The 22,049-nt window shown below is 52.8% G+C and overlaps 1 protein-coding gene across 1 annotated transcript in view; it reads right to left on the reverse strand.

Moving 5' to 3' along the window:
• The window catches only part of PAX7 (paired box 7), a 119,075-nt gene that overhangs the window by 41,460 nt on the left and 55,566 nt on the right, over positions 1-22,049 (reverse strand). Inside the window, exons 7-8 of the mRNA XM_053962945.1 lie at positions 3,328-3,493; positions 2,001-2,194 (exon numbers count right to left, since the gene is read on the reverse strand). Of these exons, the coding sequence (XP_053818920.1) occupies positions 2,001-2,194; positions 3,328-3,493 (360 nt within the window). The remainder of the gene's footprint in view (positions 1-2,000; positions 2,195-3,327; positions 3,494-22,049) is intronic.

Consider the following 22,049-nt stretch of genomic DNA (forward strand, 5'->3'; position numbering starts at 1 on the left):
GAACCTCCTCTTTCCAACCTCCTGAACTCCCTCTTTCCCCCCTCCTGAGCTCCCTCTCTTTCCACCCCCAGGTGGAATTTTCCTGGGATTTCCCCGGAATGCTGGACTGTGCTCAGCTCAATTCATAAATTACACAGAGCACCCCATAAAGAGACCCCCCAAAACTCCCCTAAAACAGGACAAATCCAGGAGTTCTTCGTCCAGCAGGGAGCATTTCTCATCTCCTTCCACTAGGAACAGCAGAGGGCTTGGAAAGGCAGGAATTTTTGATCAGGGAATGTAAAGCAGTCAGGAAATAACCTGGGTTAGGCTCTCGGCACACAAAGGGAACAGACGCATTTCCACAGCGATATCTTGGCCCTCACATGATTAAAAACGTTGGGAAAATGGGAATCTCCCCTTCCTGGGGGTGCAAAGCTCTCTTTTCTTCAGGCCTGCCAGATAAAGGATCCTCTCTTCCCCATACAAAAGGCTTATGGGCTCAGGGATATCTGTCCCCAGCCTGAGCCTGGGGGCAGGGGAATTTGGGATTGGGATAAGCGGAGGAAAAGCCTCGGTCTGGTCCTTTCAAGGAGCCCCTGATTCCGCAGGACTGGGCAGGAGGGGATGAAGGGAAATGGAAATTGCAGGATGGCCTTCTCTGTGCCTGGGGCTCATCCCAGGCATCTCATCCCTGCCTTATTCCGTGGGGATAAATTGCACTTGGGATCATCTGAGCTAATCCCGGGCCCTGGCCCAGCTAACCCAGGCCTGCCTTTGAATCCCAGGCTGTATCCTCTGAGCCGGAGCGCAGTGCTCTCAGAAATCCCTTGTCAGAGGGATATCTGCCCATTCCCCCACAAATTTCCCTGTTTGGAGCAATATCCAGCCCCATGCCAGTCACATTTCAGTATTTTCCCATCCAGCCTTGTGCCAGGCAACACTTCAATATTTTCCCACCCAGCCCCATCCCAGCCAATATTTTAATATTTTCCCACCCAGCCCCATGCCAGTCACATTTCAGTATTTTCCCATCCAGCCCCATGCCAGTCAACATTTTCATATTTTCCCATCCAGTCACATTTTAAGGATTTCCTCTTCCAAGCCAGACGTGGGGGGTTTGTACCATTCCAGAGCAGCTGTGAAGTTTCCCTCTTTGCAGCGACACTCCGTGTTTGTTTCCACCCCCAGGCTGCTGGACCTCAACCTCCACACCCCCTGGTGTCCCTGCTGGTTGGATTCCTCTCCAAACCTCTGCAGCTTTTCCATTCCAGGTGCCCACCTCTCTTCTCCTCCTCATTCCAAATTATTTTGGTTTCCCATCCTAAAAAACCTGATCCCTCTGAAACAACTGCTGCCCTTCACACAACTCCATATCCCGTGAGGGACTGGGAATGGAAAAACTGGGATTTGGTGTCCCTGAGGAGAAGGACAAGTCCTGGCTGCTCATTTTCAGTTCCACTTGAAAACAAAGGTGAGCTTGGGAACTCCTTTCCCCCTCCACAGCTCAGCCATGCCTCGTGTGGGATCAGCAGGATTGTCTGCACGAATTTCCCCAAATTAAACCCCAAATCTCCATCTCTGAGCTCAGCTCCATGGCCCAGCCAGGCCTGGGGGAGCTCTGGGTTGTGCCTAAATGAGCCACGCGGGATGAGCTGTGGAGCCCCCCCTCAGCTGTGCAGTCCTTGGGGTCACACCCAGCACCAGAGGGCCCCCCCCCACTCCAGGATGGTTTTTGGGGGTGCTCCAGGTGTTGGGGATCCCCTCACCCCAACCCGGCTGTGGGAATGACCAGCGCCGGGCTCAGGACAGAGCTGCTGCTCATTAACCAATGAACGAATTGCTCTCCCGCAGGAATTCCTGACAACAACAACCACCAGAACAACAACCCCAACCCAACCGAGCCCCAACCCCAACCCCAACCCCAACCAGCGCGGCTGCTCCGCGGTGCCGGCTCGCCGCGACGTCCCGGAGGCGTCCGCGCTCCCGGAGCCCGGAGAAGGCTGGAAAGGGGCACCCACCTGCGGGGAGAGGCCGTTGCTGACGGGGTTCATGTGGTTGGCGGGGGCTGCGGCGTTCATGAAGCTCTCGGAGTAGCTGGAGAAGCTGTGCCGGGCGCCGTAGGCAGAGCCGGAGTCGGCGGCGGCGGCCAGGCCGCCCTGGTGCATGGTGGAGGGCGGCAGCGGCTGCGGCCGGTGCACGGTGCTGCCGCCGTCTGCGGGGACACAGGGACACCAACGGGCTGGGATCCCCCCGGGACACCCCCGGGACACCACTGGGAAACCCCTGGGAAACCCCCGGGACACCCCCAGGACACCCCCAGGAAACCTCCAGGACACACCCAGGAAACCTCCGGGACACCCCCAGGACACCCCCAGGAAACCTCCAGGACACCCCCAGGAAACCTCCGGGAAACCCCCGGGACACCCCCGGGACACACCTGGGACACCCCCAGGAAACCTCCAGGAAACCCCCGGGACACACCTGGGACACCCCCAGGAAACCCCCAGGACACCCCCGGGACACACCTGGGACACCCCCAGGAAACCTCCAGGAAACCCCCGGGACACACCTGGGACACCCCCAGGAAACCCCCGGGACACCCCCAGGACACCCCCAGGAAACCCCTGGGACACCCCCAGGACACCCCTGGGAAACCTCCAGGACACACCCAGGAAACCTCCGGGAAACCCCCGGGACACACCTGGGACACCCCCAGGAAACCCCCAGGACACCCAGGAATGGCAGCTTGGCCATCCTGGGACCCAGCAGCTCCACGCTTGGTGAAGCCAGGGGGAACCTCTGGGGTTTCACTTTGTTTCCCCCCCCCAAAAAAAGCCACGAATTCCTTGGTTAAAGCCAAAGGCAGCTGGAATGAACAACATTCCTTCCACTGGAATATTCCTGCTGCTGAACCCTGGAACGGAGATTTACCCACAATGAGGTAAATCCCACACAACCCCCAATTTACAAGGTAGCTAACTAATTAACAACATTCCTTCCACTGGAATATTTTCTCTGCTGAACCCTGGAACGGAGATTTACCCACAATGAGGTAAATCCCACACAACCCCCAATTTCTTGGGATGTGCTCTGTGTCCAAAACTCCAGCCACAGGACGCAGCACAAGGGATGTGGGATGGAGGAGAAAAGGGAGGAATTTCCGTTGACTTGAGGAAAAACCCCAATTCTCCCAACTCAACGAAGACCACGAGAGCCTCCCCGCTGTGGCAGGGAGTGGCCGAGCAGGAGGGCCCGGCCGAGAATCCCGGGATGGTTGGGACAGGACCCCAAAGCCCTCAGCACGCCCAGGCGGGGAGGGGAGGCGGGAAGGGCAGCAGGGCTCACCTTGGGAGATGGTGGTGCTGGGGTACGAGGAGTCGGGCAGCTGGTACGGGGGCAGCGCGGGCATGCCCGTGGGCGGGAAGCCCCCCGGCAGCAGGTGGTTGAAGGCTGCCAGCTGGTTGGCTCCGGCCTGCTTGCGCCAGCGCGCCCGCCGGTTGCTGAACCACACCTGGGGGACAGAGAACACCCCGTGGGTGACACCTGAGTAATGCCTGTCACACCTGGGGGACAGAGAACACCCCGTGGGTGACACCTGAGTAATGCCTGTCACACCTGGGGGACAGAGAACATCCCGTGGGTGACACCTGAGCAATGTCTGTCACACAGGAGGGACAGAGAACACCCCGTGGGTGACACCTGAGCTGTGCCTGTCACACCTGGGAGACAGAGAACACCCCGTGGGTGACACCTGAGCTGTGCCTGTCACACCTGAGGGACAGAGAACACCCCGTGGGTGACACCTGAGCAATGCCTGTCACACCTGGGGGACAGAGAACACCCCGTGGGTGACACCTGAGCTGTGCCTGTCACACCTGGGGGACAGAGAACACCCCGTGGGTGACACCTGAGCAATGCCTGTCACACCCAAGGGACAGGAAACACCCCGTGGGTGACACCTGAGTAATGCCTGTCACACCTGGGGGACAGAGAACATCCCGTGGGTGACACCTGAGCAATGCCTGTCACACCTGGGGGACAGAGAACACCCCGTGGGTGACACCTGAGCAATGCCTGTCACACCTGAAGGGCAGAGAACACCCCGTGGGTGACACCTGAGCTGTGCCTGTCACACCTGGGGGACAGGAAACACCCCGTGGGTGACACCTGAGTAATGCCTGTCACACCTGGGGAACAGAGAACATCCCGTGGGTGACACCTGAGTAATGCCTGTCACACCTGGGGGACAGAGAACACCCCGTGGGTGACACCTGAGCAATGCCTGTCACACCTGGGGAACAGAGAACACCCCGTGGGTGACACCTGAGCAATGCCTGTCACACCTGGGGAACAGAGAACACCCCGTGGGTGACACCTGAGCTGTGCCTGTCACACCTGGGGAACAGAGAACACCCCGTGGGTGACACCTGAGCTGTGCCTGTCACACCTGGGGAACAGAGAACACCCCGTGGGTGACACCTGAGCTGTGCCTGTCACACCTGGGGGACAGGAAACACCCTGTGGGTGACACCTGAGTAATGCCTGTCACATTTCTGTAGGGTAAAAAAAGATTCCCAAGTGTTTTATTGGAAAAAAACTCCTTTCTGCAGGGTAAAAAGGGCTGCCCCAGTGTGTTTTACTGGGGGAAATCTCCTTTATGAGGGGTAAAAAGAGATTCCCAAGTGTTTTATCGAGGGAAATCTCCTTTCTGCAGGGTAAAAAGGGCTGCCCAAGCTGTCTCCCGGGCTGGCTTTGCTCCGTGTCACCACAGAGGGCTCTCAGGCCTGGTTCTGTTTGGGCTTCACGAGGATAAGCTTTCAAGCCAGATGAGAACGCAGCTGCTGGGCTTCGGGAGGCCTCGAGAGCTGCAAAACACGATTGAATTTCACAGCAATGGGAAAAAAGGGAGCAGAAATCAGGAGTGGGGGAAACTCCCCCCTCCAGCAAGTTCCCAAGCTGCTCAGCCTCAGAGCAGGAGCTGGGCTTACAGAAGGGTTCCCCACCTTGGGGGCCAACCCCAAACTCCCTTCCCAAATCCTGCAGAGCCAACCCCAAACTCCCTTCCCAAATCCTGCAGAGCCAACCCCAAACTCCCTCAAATCCTGCAGAGCCAACCCCAAACTCCCTTCCCAAATCCTGCAGAGCCAACCCCAAACTCCCTTCCCAAATCCTGCAGAGCCAATCCTAAACTCCCTCAAATCCTGCAGAGCCAACCCCAAACTCCCTTCTCCAAATGGTGCAGAACCAACCCCGAACCCCATTCCCCAAATCCTGATGAAAAAAACCCATACTCCTTTCCCCAGACACTCAGAGCCAATCCCAAAATCCCTTCCCCAAATCCTGAGAGCCAACCCTAAACTCCCCTAAATCCTGCAGAACTAAACCTAAACTCCCTCCCCAAATCCTGCTGAAAAAACCCCAAAATCCCTTTCCCAAATCCTGCAGAGCCAACCCCAAACTCCCTTCCCAAATCCTGCTGAAAAAACCCCAAACTCCTTTCCCCAAATCCTGCAGAACCAACCCCAAACTCCCTTCCCAGACACCACAGAACCGTGGTCCCACAAGCCCCAAACAGGACCCCAGTCTCAAAGTGGGCACCTTTCTGTCGAGTTCCCTATCAATGATTCCCCATTCCCGGGTGGTTTTCCCACTGGAAAAGGCAATTTTTGGTCAGGGGGTTCTGCCTCCCCTTCGTGCCTGCTGGGAAGGGTCCCCTGAGCTTCCCCTCAGGGTTGCTTTGGGGTTCCTGGATCTGTTCCCCATTTCTGGGGTGCTGTGGGGGCCGTTTGATCAAACCCCGTTTGTGGGGTCGTTCTGGAGTTGCTCTTGGGTTCTCTGGATCTGTTCCCCGTTTGTGGGGGTTGCTCTGGGGCTGCTCTGGGGGTCCCTGGATCTGCTCCCCATTCCTGGGGTTGCTCTGGGGTCGCTTTGGGGTTCCCTGGATCTATTCCCCGTTCCTGGGGGTGCTCTGGGGTTGCTCTGGGGTTGCTCTGGGGTCACTGTGAGGTCACTGGGGGTTCCCTGGATCTATTCCCCGTTCCTGGGGTGCTCTGGGGTTGCTCTGGGGTTGCTCTGGGGTTGCTCTGGGGTCACTGTGAGGTCACTGGGGGTTCCCTGGATCTATTCCCCGTTCCTGGGGTGCTCTGGGGTTGCTCTGGTGTTGCTGTGGGGTTGCTCTGGGGTTACTCGGGTTCCCTGGATCTATTCCCCATTCCTGGGGGTGCTCTGGGGTTGCTGTGGGGCAGCTCTGGGGTTCCCTGGATCTGTCCCCATTCCTGGGGTGCTCTCTGTCGCTCTGGGTTCGCTCTGGGGTCACTCTGGGGTTCCCTGGATCTGTTCCCCATTCCCGGCATGCTCTGGGGTCACTCTGGGGTCACTATGGGGGTTTCCCATTCCTGGGGTGCTCTGGGGTCACTCTGGGGTCACTCTGGGGTCACTATGGGGGTTTCCCATTCCCGGGGTGCTCTGGGGTCGCTCTGGGGTCACTATGGGGTCACTATGGGGGTTTCCCATTCCTGGGGTGCTCTGGGGTCACTCTGGGGTCACTCTGGGGTTCCCCATTCCCGGGGTGCTCTGGTGTCACTCTGGGGTCACTCTGGGGTCACTCTGGGGTTCCCCATTCCCGGGGTGCTCTGGGGTCTGTCTGGGGTCACTCTGGGGTCACTCTGGGGTTCCCCATTCCCGGGGTGCTCTGGGGTCTGTCTGGCCAAGCCCCGCTCCCAGGGCCGTGGTGGCTCAGCAGGGCCCAGGCCTGGCCAGGCCCCATTTCCCGCTGGTTTTTTCTGGTTTTTGCACCACGAGCACCAGAAACCCCCGTTCCCCCCGTGGCCCCGGTGCCAGTGAGGTCTGGGAGGTTTGTGGGGCCCTGGCAGGTCCTTGGCACCGAGCCCCCCTTGCCCAGAGCCCTCAGCAGGGTGACAGAAATGGGTCACCTCACATCCCCTGAGCTCCGAGCCACCGGGGCCAGCGGGGCCGCGGCTCCTGGCACCCAAATCCCCCAAATCTGGGACAGGGCTGAGGGGAGAGCCCTGAATGGACCCTGAGCACTTTGCATTCATCCAACCCTGTCCATGGAAGGTTCTGGGAGCAGCACAAAGGAATAAAGGAATAACCTAAATAACCTTCTGTGTGCCCTGGTCATGCAAAGAGCATCCCCCGGCCCCTTTTTCATCCTGCAGGGGTGCAAATTCCAGCCTGGAACTGGGGCTGTGGGACTGCTCCGTCCTGTCCCGTCACTCCCTTCCACTCCCACAGCTTGGGCATTTCTGGTGCTTAAGGACAGAAATAAACCTTGTCTTTGCAGAGGAAAAGGAGAAAAAGAAACCTCTTTGAAGGGGAAAAGGAGAGGAATAAACCTTGTCTCTGCAGAGGAAAAGGAGAGAAATAAAACCTGTCTCTGCAGAGGAAAAAGAGAGAAATAAATCTTGTCTTTGCAGAGGAAAAGGAGAAAAAGAAACCTCTTTGAAGGGGAAAAGGAGAGAAACAAACTTTGCAGAGGAAAAGGAGCCTCCTTGCAGAGGAAAAAAGAGGAATAAACCTTTCTTTGCAGAGGAAGATGAGAGGAATAAACCTTTCTTTGCAGAGGAAAGGGCTGGGGCTGGAAGAGCTCCCACCCCAAAAAGATCAAGATCCCAGTGCAGAGATCAGCACATCAAAGTCCAACTCTTGAAGCAAAACCATTGCCAAGATCCAAACCCAGGCACGGAGAGAGAAAAGAAACGGAACCCCAGGAATGCCAAAGCCACCCCAGCGATTCCTGACCTCCCCAAGGGTGGGAAAGGTCTTTTTCTTTTCCCAACCAAGAGCCCGAGGCTGCAAATCCACCTGGGATGAGGCGCTCGGGAGGAAGATGTGGAGTGAGATGTTCTGGGTGGGACAGAAGGACTTGGCTGCCCTGGGGTCTGGTTACGTGATCAGAACACAGCTCGGAACAGATTTGAGCTGTTTCATGCCCCGTGTGAGGGGATTTTTGACTCATTTACACTTTAAATCTGTTCAGGATTAAAATCCACCTGTGTGAGAGCGGCACCTCCCCTCCCGCTCTCCTCCCCGCTGCAATTCCTTTGTTTTATATGGAGATAAAAGGATCCTCCGGATCCCTTTACAGCCAGGTAGAGCCACCCTGGGGATGAGCCTTTTTGGTGTGCAGTGCTGGAGAAGAAAGGGAAGATAAACTCCAAGGGAGAGGATTATCAGCCAGGAAATCCAGTTCCTAATTACGCTCCTCCCGTGACTCCAGGAAAACTGTTGCTTTTGGGATTGAAATGAGCCAATTTGAGTCCTTACACAGCACGTGCATGGGGTTAAACTGAGCAGAACCCTCTGATTTTCACATTTTGGGCCATTTCCACACTCAGCCAGCTGAGACTGAGCCTCTTGCACTCCGGAAGGTGCCGGAGCCAGTGCGAGATCTTGGTGTTTGTCAGAGACAACAAACGAGGAATGGTAACCCTAAAAAATCCACCTGCACCAAAAGAGGTTCCCAGGAGTCTAAAGCAGAGCTTCCCACCAAGCCTGGCTGGAGGCTGCACGAGTATGTGCCACATTGGTAATCAATTATTTTAATATATTATTATATTCTATATTATTATATTATATACTATATTATTCTATATTATAAATATATTATTATAAATATATTGTTTCATTATTTTATTTATTGCTAATAATTTTCTCACTTTTTTATTCTTAGTTTTTTTCATTTGTCCATTTTTTCTTTTTTTCTTTTTTCTTTTTTCTTTTTTCATTTTTTCATTTTCCTTTTTTTATTTTTTAATTTTTCCATTTTTCCATTTTTCATTTTTCCATTTTTTCCATTTTTCCATTTTTTCATTTTTCCATTTTACATTTTTCATTTTTCATGTTTCATTTTACATTTTTCATTTTACATTTTTAATTTTTCATTTTTCATGTTTCCATTTTTTCATTTCCCATTTTTCATTTTTTTCACTTTTTCACTTTTCCATTTTTTCATTTCATGGCCCGAACAGGTCAATTCTGCCCCTCATTTGTAACCCCGAGAAGAAAAAGCAGAGCCTCTGCAGCTAAGGACGTTTGCAATTCCTCCCCTTCCCCCAGCTCAAAGGTGGCTGGGGCCTTTTATGCTCATAAATCATTTTATTGGTGGTTGAAATCCCAAGGCTGGAGCAGCTCGCTGTAATGCGAGGTGCACTTCAAAGGGAACCTGCCTTCGGTTCCGCCTGCTCGGGCTTTATCAGCCCCGAAAGATTCCCCTGCCACGGGATCCTGTTACAGCATGGCGAGCCCGGCCCGCTCCAGCCGCCCTGCAGGAGGGAGACCAGGGAGAGGAGGAAGGCTGGGAGCTGCTGGGGAGCTTTCTCCGAGGCTGGGCTTAAAAAAGGGTTCCCACACCTTGGGGGCCAACCCCAAACTCCTGTCCTCAAATCCTGCAGAACCAACCCCAAACTCCCCCAAATCCTGCAGAGCCAACCCCAAAGTCCCTTCCCTAAATCCTGCAGAACCAACCCCAAACTCTCTTCCCGAAACCCTGCACAGTCAACGCCAAAATCTCTTCCCAGACGCGGCAGAACCAACCCCAAACTCCCCCAAATCCTGCAGAACCAACCCCAAACTCCCCCAAATCCTGCAGAGCCAACCCCAAAGTCCCTTCCCTAAATCCTGCAGAACCAACCCCAAATTCTCTTCCCGAAACCCTGCACAGTCAACGCCAAAATCTCTTCCCAGACGCGGCAGAACCAACCCCAAACTTCCCCAAATCCTGCAGAGCCAACCCTAAACTCCCCAAATCCTGCAGAACCAACCCTAAAATCTCTTCTCAGACGCTGCAGAATCAACCCCCAACTCCCTTCCCAAATCTTGCAGGGCCAATCCCAAACTCCTTTCCCCAAATCCTGCAGAATCAGCCCCGAAGTCCCTTCCCAAATTGTGCAGAGCCAACCACAAACTCCTTTCCCCAGATGCTGCAGAACCAAACCCAAAATCCCTTCTCAAATCCTACTGAAGAAACCCCAAAATCCCTTCCCCAAATCCTGCAGAACCAGCCCCAAACTCCCTTCCCAAATCCTGAAGAGCCAACCCCAAAATCCCTTCTCAAATCCTGCTGAAGAAACACCAAAATCCCTTCCCCAATTGCTGCAGAGCCAACCCCAAAATTGCTTCCCCAAAATCCTGCAGAACCAACCCCCAAAATCCCTCCCCAGACAGCACAGAACCAACCCAGAATTTGGGGCTGGCCCTTGGGGACAGGGAAGGATCTGCAGCAGGAAAATCAGCAGCTGCTGGTTCTTCCCAAAGGCAGAGCTGTACCTGCTGCTTTTGGGGTTTCCCCCGTGGATCAGCTCCCAAATCATGCCTTAAATAAAGAAATGTGTCCTAAAAACCACCTGGCATTGCTGAGGGGGAGCAGAGAGGGGGTGGAAAAATCTGGGAAGGAAATACCCAAGGAGTCCTTGTGCCCTGCACCTTGCTCAGCCCCGCTCCTGGATGTCCTAAGTATCCTGAATATCCTAAATATCCTGAATATCCTGAGTATCCTGAATGTTCTGGATATCCTGAATATCCTGGATATTCTAAATATCCTGAATGTTCTGGATATCCTGAATATCCTGGACATTCTAAATATCCTGAATATCCTAAATATCCTGAATGTCCCGAATGTCCTGGATATTCTAAATATCCTGGATATTCTGAATATCCTAAATATCCTGAATATCCTGAATTTTGTGGATATCCCTCAGGCCTCCCACGGATGCAAGAGGGAACTGGGAACGCTCCCAGCTCATCCCTGTGTCTTAGGCTGGAAATGGGGCTGTGTGTTCTATTCCAGTCTGTCAGAGCTGGGGCAGTTCTCTTCTGTTCATTGGGCACTTTTCTTTATCTCTTCCACAAACCAATCCTCCCTCCAGGAGATATCTCCTGTTAATGGGCCATTAATTATTAATTATCTTCTGTTCATGGGCCAGTGAGTGTCACTGCACGGCTGATAAAAATTCCATCATCCCATGGGAGATGCTCTGCCCAGGGGGAGGAGCCAAGCATTCCTACCTGGATACAATCTGAGATTTGGGACACCACAGCAGCCTTCTCCACTGCATTCCCAGAGGAGCAGCTCTCTGCCCCACTGCATTCCCAGAGGAGCAGCTCTTCCCCACTGCATTCCCAGAGGAAGCCCAGGCTCATCTCCACTGCATTCCCAGAGGAAGCCCAGGCTCATCTCCAGCAGCCCTGGAGCTTCAGAGGAAAACTCCAGCCTTGTCCAGGATCCCTGCTCCAGCAGAAGCACAGCTGGCACTGCAGGAGGGCTGAGCCACCATGGAATGGGACTGTGCCACCACCCTGACCCACAGGGTGCCAGGGCCTGTTCTGACTCTGTCAGTGTTGTTTTGCATTACTGCATTGTTTAGTTTATTTTTAAAAATTTTCTTCCTGAATAAAGAGCTGTTATTCCTGCTCCCATATCTTTGCCTGAGAGCCCCTCAATTTCAAAATGATAACAATTCAGAGGAGGGGGTTTGCATTTCCCATTTCAGGGGAGGCTCCTGCCTTCCTCAGCAGACACCTGTCTGTTCAAACAGAGACACCCTGCCGGAGCAGCTGCCTGCCAGGATGGGGCTGGAGCAAATTATCCCAGCTCTGGGTCAGCTCCCACAATTTGTCAGACAAGGAGAGGAAAGGAAGGTCAAAAAGAGCCTCCTGTGGGAGGGGAAAAAAAAAAAAATACAGCCTGTTGTGCTCCTGCTCAGCCTAATCAGGACTTGATGTGGGAGAAAGATGGATGGGGTGGATGAGGAAATAAATGGAAACAGGGCTGGGAAAGCCAAGGGGGCTGCAGCACCTGTTTGTGCTCAGGGGCTGCAGGAACCAGGTGGGAAAGGCTCTTTTATGGCCTCAGCACACCCAGAATGTTCCACGGGGTCAGCTGAGGGCTCTTCCCAGCTGGGGAAAGGGGATTTTGCTGGGTCAGGGCCTCAGCACACCCCAAATATTCCATAGGGTCAGGTGAGAACCCTTTCCAGCTGGGGAAAATGGGATTCTCCCAGCCCAGGGGCTCAGGACACCCTAAATATTCCATAGGATGGGCTGAGAGCCCTTTCCAGCTGGAGAAAGGGGATTTTGCTGGGTCAGGGAATCAGGACAGCCCAAATATTCCAAAAGATCAGCTGAGGGTCCTTCCCAGGTGGAGAAATTGGATTCTCCTGGGTCAGGGCCTCAGCACACCCCAAATATTCCATAGGGTGGGCTGAGAGCCCTTCCCAGCTGGAGAAAGGGGATTTTGCTGGGTCAAGGCCTCAGCACACCCCAAATATTCCCCGCTCCTGGCGGGAATATTCTTCCTTCCAGGCGGGATCCCCTAAATCCACAAACACCACAGTGGGGACATTTCCTCTGCTGCCTGTGACACCGGGGACGTGGGAGCATCACCGAGGCCACTGAGAGAATTCCAGAGAGAACAGGGAGAAAAATCCCAGCAGGACACGCAGATTTGGGGCCTTTTTGAGTTTTTTTTCCTGCTGTCCCTGCTCAGTGCTGAGCCTCTTCCTCTGATGTGGAGGAGATAAATACAAAATATTCCATTTTAAACCAGGTTAGTGGAGCAGAACAAATGGCTCCTCACAAATGAGATTATCCAGGGAATTCAGCCTGAATTTCTGCCGGCACATCCCAGTTCCCTGAGGTGGCAGCTTTTTGTAGGATTTCAGTGAACAGGTGAGTAGGGTTTTTTTGGGGAAACCACCTGGTTTTGGTTAAACAAACCCTTGTGAGCAGGGAAATATTTCACTGGGACATTGGTTCCTCCAGGGTTGCAACATTCCTGAGAAAATTCCTCAAGGGAATGGGATGGGGGGGAATGGGATAGAGGGGAATGGGATAGGGAGGAATGGGATAGAGGGAAAATGGGATAGAGGGGAATGAGATTGGGGGGGAATGGGATAGGGGGAATGGGATTTGGGGAATGGGATAGAGGGGAATGGGATAGAGGGGAATGGGATAGAGGGGAGTGGAATGTGGGGGAATGAGATAAGGGGAAGTGGGATAGAGGGGAGTGGGATTGGGGGGAGTGGGATTTGGGGGAATGGGATTGGGGGGAATGGGATAGAGGGGAGTGGGATTTGGGGGAATGGGATAGGGGGAATGGGATAGAGGGGAGTGGGATTTGGGGGAATGGGATTTGGGGAGTGGGATAGAGGGGAATGGGATAGAGGGAATGGGATAGAAGGGAGTGGGATAGAGGGAAAATGGGATGGGGGAATGGGATAGGGGGAATGGGATAGAGGGGAATGGGATATAGGGAATGGGATTTGGGGGAATGGGATAGAGGGAATGGGATAGAGGGAATGGGATGGGGGAATGGGATAGAGGGAATGGGATGGGGGAATGGGATAGAAGGGAGTGGGATAGAGGGAATGGGATTGGGGGAATGGGATTGGGGGAATGGGACGGGGGGGAATGGCACAGAGGTTCCACTTCCACGTGAGAGTTCCTGAAGCCAGGCTGAAGCTCCCAGCCCCAAGCCCTGCCCAGTGCTGCAGCTTTACCCCTCCACACAGAATTAATACTAATTATAAATAAAATAATATTCCCATGGAACAAGCAGCTTTTGGCCGCTGTTTGCCATCAGTGTTTTCCAGCTCCACGTTTTACAAGTTCTGTTTGCCAGGGGTGATTTCAGCTGGCAGAGGAGATACTGCTAAAATCAAATGTAAACTTTTTATAAATTATTATAATTTATATTAAATATAATGAAATATAAACTTTAAACCCATCCCTGTGTATTGCTTCCCTGATTATCCCAGTCTAACTCTATGTCTGAGCACGGCTCAGATCATGTAATGTAAAGAAACAAAAAAGTATTCTAAAAATTTTACTCTAATTCTTATTACTCTTTCTTTTAATTACTGTTAATAATTTTTTTCTTGATACCCTTTTAAAATTTTAAACCTACTTTACCTTTCTCCTAATCCTATCTCACAACAAAAAAATAAATACACTGATCACCCCCTTGCCAGGGATGATTTCAACTGGCAGAGGAGATGCTGCTAAAATCAAATATAAACTTTAAATAAAGTAAAATCAGATGTAAACTTTATATAAATTATTATTAATTATATTAAATATAATTAAACACATCCCTGTGTTTTGCTTCCCTGTCTAACCCTGGGTCTGAGCTGGGGCTTGGGGAAGGTGCCAAACACCAGGAAGAACTGGGTGCTGTGAGGAAGAGGCAATATTTTATAAATATTTTATAGTTCTAAAATATTTATAAATTATAATAAAAATAGATGATAATACATATATATATTATATAAATTAAATTATTTATAAATTATGTATAAATTATAATTTCTAAATTACTTTCTATTTATATAAATTTATATTTGATATAAATTATAGATATTATAATTAAAAAAAATATTTTCTAAATATTTTTCTCCTGGCAGCCAAACCTCCATGCTTTAAGAGCTGCACCGGAACATTTCAGGGCCAGCTTTGATGCTGGCACCCCTGGGAGGTGCAGGAGGGGCAGATTTCCTGCTGCTGCCTGCCTCAGCCAGGCCAGGTTTAGCAGCGCCTCCACCGAGATCTCCTCTGCCAAGAAAAGCTCTTGGGAAAAGCTTCAGTGGCTCGAGGGTTAAAACCCGGCCCAGCAAAGCCTGCTCTGACTGTGGTGAACACTCCCCATGCTGACCCCACGAACCCCCACGTTGGGGAAGATGAAATAGATGAAATAGATGAACAGATGAAAGCCTTATAAATATGATTGCCTGGCAAAAGATTCGGAAAACACAGAAACTATAAAGGACACTGAGATGAGAACAAGCTTTGAGATTCCAAACGTTGGTCACTGAACAACTGGAAAACAACAGCACAGCTGTAGGCAATTAAACAATGCCCTGTACCTACAGACAGGTCCAGGGGTCAGAGGGAATGTTCTGCCTCACCCCGCAGTGTGCGGCTCATCCCACACCTGTAGCCCTCCCCTGAAGCATCAGGGGTCTGTGATCGCATTGGGCCAACTCTCGTTCCGTGCCCACTCTGAAGCCCTGATAAGGTGTGCCCGGGGGCCGGACGCTCTCTCGGAACCCTCTCTCGGAACCCTCTCTCGGAACCCTCCCTTGGAACCCTCTCTTGGAACCCTCTCTCAGAACCCTCTCTTGGAACCCTCTCTCAGAACCCTCTCTCAGAACCCTCCCTTGGAACCCTCTCTTGGAACCCTCTCTTGGAACCCTCCCTTGGAACCCTCTCTTGGAACCCTCTCTTGGAACGCTCTCTCAGAACCCTCTCTCAGAACCCTCTCTTGGAACCCTCTCTCAGAACCCTCCCTTGGAACCCTCTCTTGGAACCCTCCCTTGGAACCCTCTCTTGGAACCCTCTCTCAGAACCCTCTCTTGGAACCCTCTCTCAGAACGCTCTCTCGGAACCCTCTCTTGGAACCCTCTCTCGGATCCCTCTCTCGGAACCCTCTCTTGGAACCCTCTCTTGGAACCCTCTCTCGGAACCCTCTCTCAGAACCCTCTCTCGGAACCCTCTCTCGGAACCCTCTCTCAGAACCCTCTCTTGGAACCCTCTCTTGGCATCCTCTCTCAGAACCCTCTCTCAGAACCCTCTCTCGGAACCTCTCTTGGAACCCTCTCTCAGAACCCTCTCTCGGATCCCTCTCTCGGATCCCTCTCTCGGAACCCTCTCTTGGAACCCTCTCTCAGAACCCTCTCTCGGAACCCTCTCCCATCCCCACCACCCCTCTCTCTCTCCCTGTCTCTCCCTGCCCTCTCCCTGGGGCCAGCCACGAGCTGCGGCCGTCACCTCCGAGCAGGGCCCCACGCCCGTTACAATATTGCAAGACCTGACTTCAGAGATCTCTCGTCTCCATCCGTCCTGGCCGTCCAGGAGTCCAGCGTTCCCACACCTCACGGTGTCCCTGGGGAGACTGGGGCCGTGAAGCCTTGGCCACCCTCCTGACTGGGCTTTACTGGGCTGGAACCGGAGCTTTGGGATGGGGAGCACAAAGGTTTTGGTCCCTGCCCTGGCTGGGGAGGAAGTTTTGGGGTAGGAGTTCTGCTCCTGAAAGCCGCGGGAGGTCCTGTTTGGTTTGGGGCCAGTGGGACAGACCCTGCTGCCCTAAATGGGTGCAGCCCGGTGGGGCAGCCAAGAAACACAAACAGGGCCTGGGGCTCCTCCAGGGCTTTGGCCTCTGGAAAACCCAACCATTCCCACCCCTGCAGGGCACCAGGGGCTCAAGGACTCAACCAGGGGCTCCCCCGGGCTCAAGGAAAGGCAGGACAGCACAAACAGCTCCAAGGTTCCCATCCTGGCACCGAATCCATGATTTGATCTAAAGTCCGGTTTTACTGATCCCAGAGGATCCCGTTCCGTGGATGGAGGATCCTCTGGGATCAGTGAAATGATCCTCCATCCCTCAAAGGAGGGGAACCAGGCCCCAGGGAGCACCTTCTGCTGTGGAGTTCTCCCTCTGGGTCACGCATTCCCTGCCCCACACATCCTAAAGAAGCTGGCCCTACAGACCCTGATGCTGACCCCGTTCCCACTTTGACACCTCCCACCACCCCAGGGTGCTCCAAGCTGGCCTTGGCCACTTCCCGGGATCTCCAGCTGCTCTCCAGGGCCTCCCCAGCTCACAGCCAGGAACCTCCTTCCAGAATCCTTCCTAGACCGTCCCTCCTCTGGGGAATCACCGTTCCCCACTCCCATCCCGCTGTCCTCGCACCCCAGGCCCTGCTCAAAGTCCCTCTCCAGCCCTCCCTGCTCAGATGCTGGGGCTTGGAATTCAAATTCAGGCAATTCTTCCTCACCTGAAGCTCAGGTGGGGAAAGATTTTCTACTGGATCTTGCAGCTCCTTCCCATGGAAAAGGGAATTTCTCGGTGTGGTAAATGTAAATGCAAATGTAATGTAAAGAAACAAAAAAAGTATCCTAAAACTTTCATTCTAATTCTTATTACTCTTTCTTTTCATTCCTAAATAATTAATTTATTAATTTAAAACAATCTATTAGTTTATTAATAAATTATTTCATAAGTTATTAATTAATTAATTAATAATTTTATAATTTATTAATTTAAAAATATAAACCTGCTTTACCTTTCTCCTAACCTACCTAACAACAAAAAATAACCACATCAGTGATTAACCAACACTGAAGCCACCCATGGGATTCCTTTTGTGGGGCTGAGGTGCTGCAGCCCTGAACGAAATATCCCCAAAAAAATCCACATTTCTGTGGAATGCTCCCAGATCCCAGAATTTCTCCAAGGTTTTTTATCACCCTCAGGTGATGCTGATGCCTTTGGGGTTTTTTGGGGGAAATCTTGGTTGATTTTTTGGATGTTAAATTTCACAGCCTCCAATCCCTGGTTCAACCACAACACCGGGAAAAAGAAGGAGAAGATTTGGAAATATTCCCTCTGCACCAGGGAATATTTGTGGAAAACACTCCCAGAGGAGAAATTTCCAAACTGGAAGTGGATAATTTGGACAGTTTTGTTTTACTTCCCTTTTCCTGCTGGTGAAATAACAGAAATGAGCAGCGAGGGTTGTTGGTAACCCACCCTAAAAACGGAACAGCTTTGGGAAAACCAGTCACAACTGGATTGTCCAGGACAGGGATTGATTCCAGCTCCCCAGCCCCATGGCTGCTGGCCCCGGTGGCTTTTGTGACACCGACATCGCTTGCAGAGGTCATTTCTACACCTACAGAAGAATCTCCTGGCAAAAGGATTTTCCTGCTGAAAACCACCCCACAAACAAATTCCCCATTGTTTATGGGAAATGGATTGTTCTGGGGAAAAGTCCCTCCACCAGGAATGCCAGGCAGAAAAGCTTCAAAGTTGTCACAAAATCCCTTTTAAGGCTTCCCCCCCCCCATCAAAACTTTGACATCATCCGTGAGATAATGACAAGAACGGGTGAAAAATCCCAGGGAACATCCAAGATCAAAATCAAAGCTCGCGCTAAATGAACGGAGTGAATTCCTGTAAATTCCCAATTGCCGGGACATTCCTGGATTGTTTTCTGGGAGGGAGGGAAGGGCAGCTCAGGACAGACAGGTGAGAATTCCTTCAGGCCATTCCCTGAGTCAGGACAGGGACGAATCCCCGGAATTCCCAGGGAAATCCACACGGGCTCATCCCTGGCTCGGCTCAGCCTGGGATTGACCCGTTATCACTCATCCCTCCAGAAGCCCAAGCTGGAATGTGCATCCCAAACACCCAAGGCCGCCGTGACCCGGCCAGAACCCCGCTCAGATCCCGGGATCTGAGGGAAAGGGAGCGGGAACGGGAGCGGGAACAGGAACGGGAAAGGGAACAGGAACGGGAAAGGGAACGGGAACGGGAAAGGGAACGGGAATGGGAAAGGGAACGGGAATGGGACCGGGAATGGGAATGGGAATGGGAATGGGAATGGGAATAGGAATGGGAACAGGAATGGGAATGGGAGCGGGAATGGGAACAGGAATGGGAATGGGAACGGGAATGGGAGAGGGAATGGGAATGGAAGTGGGAATAGGAATGGGAACGGGAATGGGAGAGGGAATGGGAATGGAAGTGGGAATAGGAATGGGAATGGGAATGGGAATGGGAACGGGAATGGGAGTGGGAACGGGAATAGGAACAGGAGTGGGAACTGGAGCGAGAAAGGGAACAGGAACAGGAGCGGGAATGGTAACAAGAGCGGTAACAGGAATGGGAGCAGGAACAGGAACAGGAAGGGGAACGGGAGCCCCGGGATGGGGGAGAGCGAGCAGTGCTCGGGACATTGCCCTTTGCCAAGAGAGGGGCAGAGAGAGATGGAAAATAAATCCCCTTGGAATTGTCCAGGGAGTGTCAAAGGGGGATTCCAGCACAGGAATGGGAATAGGAATGGGAATAGGAATAGGAATAGGAATAGGAATAGGAATAGGAGTAGGAATAGGAATAGGAATAGGAATAGGAATAGGAATAGGAGTAGGAATTGGATGCAGGAATTGGAATCGGATGCAGGAATTGGATGCAGGAATAGGAACAGGAATAAGACTAGGAATAGGAATTGGATGCAGGAATTGGATGCAGGAAGAAAGCCACCCCTGAGCTGTGATGCAGGGGATGAGTGGAACAAGGACCAGATGTGGGGCAGCTGCTCTCCAGTCCTCTTTGGGGTCACAAGCCCCTCCGTGCCTCTGCCCCCACCCCACACGTGGAGCTCAGGGATGAGGAGGACGGGCAGACATTGGTGAGGCCCTTCATGGAATGATGGAATGAACCATGGAATGAACCATGGAATGAACCATGGAATGAACCATGGAATGAATCATGGAATGAATCATGGAATGAGTCCCAGGGTGGTTTGGGTTGGAGGAACCTCAAAGCCCACCCAGTGCCACCCCTGCCATGGCAGGGACACCTCCTGTTATCCCAGGGGGCTCCAAGCCCCGTCCAGCCTGGCCCTGGACACTTCCAGGGATCCCGGGGCAGCCACAGCTTCCCTGGGCACCCTGTGCCAGGGTCTCACCCCATCACGGGGAGGAATTTCTCCCAGATATCCCATCTGAACTGTCCCTCTTTTAGTTCAGAGCCATTCCCCTTGTCCTGTTCCTCCAAACCTTGTGAACACTCCCAGAACCCTCGCTCTGAGCTGGCCCTGCTGCCTTAGAGCCATTTTTAACCCCAAACCCAACTCTTGGCTTAAAAACTCAGTCAAGACAGCAGAGAGCCCCCGAGGCGGGGGAAGATTCCCTGCTGGATGCGCCCATGTGGGTTTATCTGTGTGTGGGGGTATTTTTTTTTTATTATTATTTTTTGCACAAGATCTTGACTGAGCGATGCTTGCAGATCCCGAGAGGCTGATATGCAGAAAATCAGGTGGTGGGAAGGAGCTGCCCGTGCCAGGCTGCTGGGATGAGAAAGGCAGCAGGAATGTGCCTCGGAGAGCAGCTGCTGCACAGCCCTGGCAGGAGCCTCCTCACCCAGAGCCTGGGAGCAGGGAGGGATTGGGAGCCTGGGACAAGGGGAAAAGGCTTTTTAAATTTAATTAATTAATTAATTGATTAATTGATTTTTGTCTTTTTTTTTGGCTTGTCCTTCCTCCCTCTGTTCTCGCAGATCCTTGGGAAAAGGTTTGTGCTCTCCCTGGCCTTTTGGGACTCTTCCCTTCCTCCTCAGTGTCCCTCGTGCCCATCCCACAGTGTTCCCCAAACTCTGTTCTCCCTCAAAATTCCATTTTTTCCATTATTTACCGCAGGAACATCCATTTTCTATCCCCTGCTTGACAGCTTGTGCCCACCTACACAATTAGGGCAAAACCATGCAAAACAAAACGGGGGAATTCACACATTCCAACCCTGGGTGGCTTCATTCCCTTAATGAGCCACTTTCCCAGGCTCCAAACATCCCTGATCCTACACGGCCACCAAATCCGCACTTCTGAACTCCCTGGGCTGAGATCAAAGCCAGGCCAGCCTAAGTTGTGCTGGATTTCCTTCTCCAGTCTCCACAGCCAAGTCTAGAGGGACGATGCCTCCAGGGAAATCCAGGATTTCCCAGGAGGAAGCTGCAGGGAGGTGACAGCACCTGCTGGGAGTGCTGGACAATTCTTTGGGAAAAATCCTTAACCAGGAGTGGGGGACACCCCCATTCCCATGAGGGGAAAACCCCAAAACCTCAAAACATCAGAGGGGAAAACCCCAAAACTCTTGGGCAGTTGCTGGGTGAGCACATCCTCATCCCGACACCCCCAGGCAAACCCAGCCCGGTACCCTTTGGAAAAGCTCTTTTTCCTTTGGAAAAGCTCATTTTCCTCTGGAAAAGCTCATTTTCCTCTGGAAAAGCTCATTTCAGGAGTGTTTCTCCAGCAGGAGAGAGCCCCGAGAGCCCTTTCCCTGCTCCCACAGCACCTGGGGTTCCTGCTGGGAGCACGGACTGCGGGGGTCCCCATTTCACTGCTGTAACCCTCCCAGTCCCCAATCCCCATTCCCCAATCCCTCCCCTTTCCCGAGGGATTCCATTATCCCGGGATCTGCCGATCCCGGTGCTGTTTGCACACGCTGCTGGCCCAGCCTTTATGTGGGACACATAAGGGGCTCTGTGTGCCGCTCCCGCCAGGGCCATTAATCGTGTCCATGTCAGAATTCCCGGCTCCAAACCCTCTCTTCCCGCTCCTCCTCTCTCCCACCCTCCCCCCTGCCCTTGTTGTGCTCTCCGGAGATCCAAAGGGGGGAAAAAAAACCCCAAACTTGTCTGAAAATTCACACGCGGAACTTGCAAACGTCGCAAAATCCGATCTGCTCCGCGGGGCCGGGCTGGGAAATGTGGGATTGCTCCAGCCGGGAATAAACCCCCCGGGCAGGCGGAGGGATGGCCTCCAAGAGAAAATGCCAAACTCTGGCTGCTGGTCCCACCGGGGATGCAAACCCTGCAGCTGGTACCGCTGGAGAGGCCAAACGCAGAGGGCCTCTGTGAATCCGTGGGAATGTGGACGAGCTGGACGGGACCCGAGGCAGAGCTGGGCTTGACCTCGGCTCCCACCTTGGAGCCGCCTCATTCCCAGCTCCTCTCTAAGGGCTTAGGATCTTTGGGTTCTCCCCTAGCTCTGTGGGACGCCATCCCAGAGTTACGTAGCTCCTGGTGGTTTTCCTACATTTCCCCAAGATATTGGGGCAAGAATTAACCTCCTGACGCATCCCTGGCCTCCTAACGCATCCCTGAAGCGCTGCCGAGCCGTATTGCCAAGGAGAAGAACATTTCGTTTTCCAGCCACAATCTGAGAAGAAAACAGGGCCAAGAAGCCCTTGGGGCTGACATGGGGTGAGCTCCTGGGACAACTGAACACCCCATTGTACCAGTCAGAAATCCTAATTAACCACCCTTATCAAACGGTAGGAATGCCATGACTGGCTGTGCCCATCCCAGCCGGAGTTTCCAGGATGGATCTGCTTTGATTGGGTTGTTTGAACCCCGTTCAAGCAAAGGTTTTGCTCTGGGAAGAAGAGGCAGCGAGGGAGCAGCCGCGTTCCGGGCCAGAGAGAGTGGGGTTAGACTGGGCTGAGCAGGGTTAGGCTGGGGTGAGCAGGGTTAGGCCAGGGAGAGTGGGGTTAGA

The sequence above is a fragment of the Vidua chalybeata genome, chromosome 22 (assembly GCF_026979565.1).
Source record: "Vidua chalybeata isolate OUT-0048 chromosome 22, bVidCha1 merged haplotype, whole genome shotgun sequence".
NCBI classification, from domain to species: Eukaryota; Metazoa; Chordata; class Aves; order Passeriformes; family Viduidae; genus Vidua; species Vidua chalybeata.